Source organism: Rhea pennata, chromosome 4, assembly GCF_028389875.1.
Source record: "Rhea pennata isolate bPtePen1 chromosome 4, bPtePen1.pri, whole genome shotgun sequence".
Taxonomy (NCBI): domain Eukaryota; kingdom Metazoa; phylum Chordata; class Aves; order Rheiformes; family Rheidae; genus Rhea; species Rhea pennata.
The window spans coordinates 35086869-35092868 of record NC_084666.1 but is presented as its reverse complement, the minus strand read 5'-3'; the positions used below and the strand labels follow the sequence as shown (position 1 = coordinate 35092868).

The following is a 6000-nucleotide window of genomic DNA, read 5'->3' as shown; positions in this document are numbered from 1 at the left end:
TTCTCCTTCTTTTTTTAAATCTGGGAATTTGCATAATATCTCTGTAATAGTTTTTTTTTTTTCTTCCTATTGTACCACGCGGCATTCAAGCATAGCAGATTAGAAACAAACATGAGAAAAGCAGTCTTAAAATGTATGAAATCCACTTGGGAAGTTCTACTTTCCTTTCCTTTCCTCTATTCTTTAAAGACACTTTAGCAAGAATAGCCTTGGAAAAGAATATAGGTGGGGAGGGACCTTCAATGTGCCATTAATTAGAGCAAGGTAATAAAAGGCTTTTCATAAGTGCTTTCTTAATAAGGTGCAGAAGCAGACTGCAACGTTGCTAGTACTGCACTATGTACAATATTCACAATAGATTTTTGTCTTATTTAAAAATATTCCAGCTAGTTCACATTTTCTCTTCCATTCTGAGGCTTTCAGTTCCATCACAGCCTTGACAGTAAGAAGCGCAGCAGCACCACTTCCCTTGTGGTCAGTTGGTCCTCTTATGAAGCACTGGAACCTGCAAGTGGGCCAAAGTTCATGTTTTTTTCCTACGTAACAACCTTGGAAGTCCGTCTGGATTCAGATGTACATACTGACGGCTGGAGTCCTGAGTTAAAAACACTCCGGCATCGGAGTCGGACACAGCAATGTTTTATATTGCCAAGGCTTTACCTTAGATTTGTCTAATGTGCGTGATGAACCTCTCCTAGAGAAACATAAAATACAAAAACCAAACAAAACAAAGCTAAAAAACAAACTGTCAAAGGCTTAGCAGCTCTTGACTCTTGACTGGGTGATGTCTGACGTTTTCTTGATGACGCTAGCCCGTGTCTCACGGTCTGGTCGGCTGCTGCTAGTGGAGGCTGTGGACACTACTTGTTGCAGAGGGAGGTCTGGGAAGGGGGGCCAGGAGCTGTTGTAAGGCAGTGGGCAGCTTTCTTCTTTGATGGTGACCTGGAGGTCAGGCTTGTTGGCTACAAAAGTAGCCATGCTGGGAAGCATATGAGAAGTGTTCCTCATTCCCAGATTGCTCAGATATTGTTTGCCTTCAATGTTTCTCTTCTGCCAATGAAGTCGTCCCTAAAAAAGGGGGAGAAAAAGAAAAGGAAGAAAGATTACATGAGTGAGTGTGACTTGGTGAAGCGCTCCAAGGAACCAGATTAAGACAGGAACATCCACAAACTGCAGAGGAGTTACCCTGTCACTACAGCATGAGCCTCTAACTGCTGGCTTTGCATGTCTTTGCTCTTAGACCCTTCTCTCTTTCTGAAGTCCTGTGTCTTACTTTTGCTGGCTCTCCAGGACTGAAGAGACTCTGCCTACTCTCCTGGTAGAAAATAAAGGCCTTATTCTCAGTATGCTGAGGACAAAAATGGACACAGATGCCAAAAAGCTCAGAGCTTCAAATAGAAAGGTTTCCTCCATTACCAGAGAGGACAGCCTCCTGCCAATGAGCAGCCCACAGAGCCTGCACATCTATCATACACCACTGCCTAAAACTTTATGCTGTCAGCACAAAGCCCAACAGCAGCAGGTAAGCCTGCTGGGAAAACCAGTGTCACCTGATAGCGTATCCACTGTAACAGGGTGAGGTTTGCCAAGCAAAGGAAGGCACATGCTCTCTCCCCCAGCACACAGACCACAATGGCACGTTCTGTCGAAGGATGGTCCTTGCTGCACGTTTGGAGCCAGGGGACTCGTTGCGTTAGCCACGACTGGCCAAGCAAACTAGAAGATTCCCGCTCCCCCTCTCGTTTCCTGTCTATACAAAACCTCCTGAGGAGTCTCACTGAGCTTGTTTTTCATTTGCCAATGGAAGCGGGGAAAAATTACAGCCCATACAGGCCTCCGGTACAGGGCAGGGGAAGAAATGCTGTCAAAACTGCACCAGTAGCAGACATCAAGCGCTAACCTAATCTCTATCCTGCAAAGACCTGTTTTTCTGTCCTTTGCAGAATTTTAGTGACGTGACAGTCATTGAAAAAGCCATTATTGGCAGTCTGCATGCAGGCTCCACCCTAACCAAGACACACTGACAAACCCAAGAGAGTTAGCCATGCATTTACACAACCTCGCAATCTGCAGTTCTCGAGGAAGGAGGATTCAGGGGGGTTTTTAGGGGACACAGCAAGAGAGGGATTTGCAGACATGCAGCTGAAGCACAGGAAGCCTGAGTGCTGAAGTCCAGTCTACAGTGAGCCTCCCCTAACCTCTAAATACTCATGCAGATTGACAGGTCCAGCCACCTGATGGCAGCCAAAAAAAAAAAAAAAAAAAAAGGAGTAGTGGCTGCTGTTTTTGCAAAGACATCCACAGGGTGAGTGAGTACTTTCATTCAGCAATACCCAACTGAGTTCTCAGGAAAGCTTTTTGCCTCACATATCTCATTGAAGTTGCTTTTCTATCACATGCGTAGCCATTTCCTCCCATTGTGCGAGTCCACATGCCATTTAAGGAAAACAAAAGCAGCAAGCTTGCAACAAAAACAAAATACTACCCAACAAGGTCAATGCACAGTGGGCACACAGGTATACACATTTACATGCACATGACAAGCCCACTGGTTTGCTCCATATTAACAAACTAGCTGGCACTGCTGATAGTTCTGGTTCTCCATAATGCGATGTATTTTCTCATGTAAATTAATCTGCTTGTAGTTTTGACAGATCAGGAGGAAGTCATATAGACATAAATTCCACTAGACAATCATCCAAACATTTGTCTCCTTTGAACCTTCCTAGTTTGTTTTTCTCCCCCAGCTATTACTAAAATGAATACTGCACTGGTAGCCACGTTTGCAAGCAGAGAAGTGTAAACAACAGCTCAGGACAATGCTTTTGAGAATTTGCTCAGAAGTGCTAACAATCCAAAAAGCACTTACCTCTGCATTTTCTTCATCGCTTGGAACGCTGTCGGTCGTTTCACTTTCTGTCAAGCAAAACAGAAGTAAAAATGTTATCCTATCTACAGTAGCAAAATCCAGCTAAAGAGGCCTGATCCACTTCAAAGAAGTACAATCAGAATCAAGCCAAAAAAAATCAGAAAACAACATGAAAGCACGGATCCTCTGCCTCAGCAGTCTAACGGCTAGGCAACACAGCTTCATTTAACAGTTAGGGTAAGTCTCCCTGGCTAGCACAGTCAATAGGGATACACACTGGAAAAGACAGCAGTGTGAAGAGAGAGAAGTAGATCTGTATTACAGCTTGTATTTCTGGGCAGAAGGGATCAGTCCCACAAGCAGGGAATGCCCTCTCTCCCTTATGCATTCTTGGCAGCTTGAGGCTTGGCTAGAAGTAAAGTCCTTTCCAAATCCATATTTTTATCTCCCTGAAAAATGAGCAACAACTCCACCTCAGAGGAGATAAGTGTGTTTTTGTGTCATAAACTGTTATCTCAGCCTGCCACCTCAAGGGCTTGTTGTCACTTCTTGCATTTTATTACTGTTGCTATACCTTGCTCTCATTTTGTTTTCCGCCACCCTTGCTCAGCCCCTCAGCATATTTCTCAACCCTCCACCACATTCAAGCACACATAGATGCTGTTACCTCCTGAGTAACCATGGCCCCATCTCCCACCTCTGTGCATGCTGCTCACCATATCCACCAGAGCACAACCACACACGCATAAACATGCTCACTCCTCTTTTCCCCAAATAAGAGGCCATCCACAGCTAGCGCTCACTGTCTCCAACAGCCTCCCAGCAACACTTCCCACCCCGTGCTTCTGCCCAACGCACCTCATTCCCACCCTCACAGACTCACAGGATGGCTGAGCTTGGAAGGGATCTCTGGAGATCACCTTGTCCAACCCTCCCGCTCACAGAGTCTTTAGAGCACGCTGCCCAGGACTGTGTCCAGACAGCTTTTAAGTACCTCCAAGAATGGAGACTTCACAACCTCTGTGGGCAACCTGTTCCAGGGCTCAGTGACTCTCACAGTAGAACAGTTTTTTTTGTACATTCAGATGGAATTTCCTGTGTTTCAGTTTGTGCCCATTGCCTCCTGTCCTGTCACTGGGCACCATGAGAAGAGCCTGGTTCCATCTTCTTTACACTCTCCCTTCAGACAGTTATACACATTGCTAAGATCCGCCCTGAGCCTTCTCTTCCCCAGGTTGAACAGCCACAGCTCTCTCAGCCTCTCCTCATATGAGGGACACTCCAGCCCTTTAATCACCCTTTCAACCCTTAGTTGACCTCGCTCCAGTATGTTCATGACTTTCTTGTACTGGGCAGTCCAGTACTGGACCCAGGACTCCAGATGTAGCCCCATCAGGGTTGAGTACACGGGAAGGACCACCTCCCTCAACATGCTGGCAATGTTTTTCCTAATGTAGCCCAGGATGCCATCATCCTTTGCTGCAAGGCAAATTGCTGGCTCATGGTCAACTTATCCACTAGCTCAACCACTAAGGACTACTGCTTCTGAACCTAGCACCTCCACTATTCATAGTCTCAGATATACCATGCAGTAAGCAGAGCTGCTGCCTGAAACATTAAATCTAACTGTGAAGCCCTATAAAGTTAACACTCTGCAGGGCTTCTCATTCATTGGCCTAGATAAAGAGAGATGTGACAAGGTGATAAAGTTGGCTAAATAAGCAAAACTATGGGGAGGGAGGGAAAAGGCAGAAAGTAATCTGTATGAAAGGAGAAATGGCCCTGGAGATAGAATCAATAGAAGGAATCCATAGAGAGACAAGAAGCAGGCGTTTTCTGACATGAAGAAATATGTGGCAACAAAAAAAGGGTGATGCAGATGAAAAGGAATCCATCCTTGATGTTTATACATAACAAAATGCTGAGCAAGAGATAGCTCTATAGTTAGCAAAGACAGGGAAGCTGGCCACTCGGGTATGGAAAGTTAGAGAGGTTATTTGAATCACTGTCAGATATAAGATGAAGTTGACAACAACCTTGGCACTAAAAAACATTGGACTTCATAGACATCAGTGGAAATATGAAAAAAATTCATAAAGGTCATTCATATGATTTGCCCGAACAACCTCAGAAAGGAACAAGAGGTGTTTTTGAAACAAAACAGATTTATGTAGGACAGCTGATACCTCACGCTACTTTTTTTGTTGTTTCAGAAGAGCTAAACTAACTGTTCCTGCACAGCTGTTGCGGTCAAACTCTTTCTTCCTATTCAGCAATAGCACCTGACATAGTAAGCACTTCTACCCAGAAAATGCCAGGGCAAATGCACAGAGCCAGGGCTCCTCTGGTTCTCCTATTGGATTTGCATGGAGCAAGATAAAGCCAGAGACAGTCACAAGCGTGTTACAAATTTCCGGCTTCTATCAAACTGTGCAGACCCCTATTCTCACTCCTGCCCTGAAAGTCAATGCATGCTTTAAAAAAAAAAGTTCATAGACCAATTCATGTGGGAAGGGATCTCTGGAGGTCTCAAAGCAGGGCCACCTGTGAGATCAGACCAGGTTGCTCAGAACCTTATGCAGGTTGAATCTTGCAAAGCTCCGAGAATGGAGACTCTCTGGGCAATTTGTTCCACTGCCTGACTGTCCTCCTGATGAAAAAGTTTTTCCTTCCACCCTGTTGGACCTTCTCTTGTTTCAATTCACAGTGGTGCACAGTGAGAGCATAAGAAACAACAGGTGTGAAGAGCCTGATTATCTTCTTGATAACTTTCCCATAGGTTTGGACAGGCTGCTGTTAGGTCCCCCGGAAGCCCTCTCTTCTACAGGCTGAGCAATTCCAGGTCCCTCAGCCTCTTCTCACAGGGCGAATGTTTCAGCCCAACCATCGTGATGGCCCTCTCCTTAACTTGCTCCAGTTTGTTGATGTCTTCCTTGTACTGGGGGGCCCAAAACTGGATGCAATATTCCAGATGTGGTCTAATAAGTGTTAAGTAGAAGTGGATAATAGCTTCCCTCCATCCACTGCTCGTGCTCATGCTCATACAGCCCAGAAGGCTGTTGGGCTTTGCAGCCAGGGTGCATTGCTGGCTTGCATTCAGCCTGCTGCCCACCAGGACCCCCAGAACTTTT

At 45.4% G+C, this 6000-nt stretch overlaps 1 protein-coding gene across 1 annotated transcript in view; it reads right to left on the bottom strand.

The window, feature by feature from the left end:
• Positions 1-375: 375 nt before the first annotated feature.
• IRF2 (interferon regulatory factor 2) overlaps positions 376-6000 on the bottom strand; it is a 46960-nt gene continuing 41335 nt past the window's right edge. Inside the window, exons 9-10 of the mRNA XM_062575749.1 lie at positions 2870-2916; positions 376-1068 (exon numbers count right to left, since the gene is read on the bottom strand). Of these exons, the coding sequence (XP_062431733.1) occupies positions 757-1068; positions 2870-2916 (359 nt within the window). The 3' untranslated portion in view covers positions 376-756. The remainder of the gene's footprint in view (positions 1069-2869; positions 2917-6000) is intronic.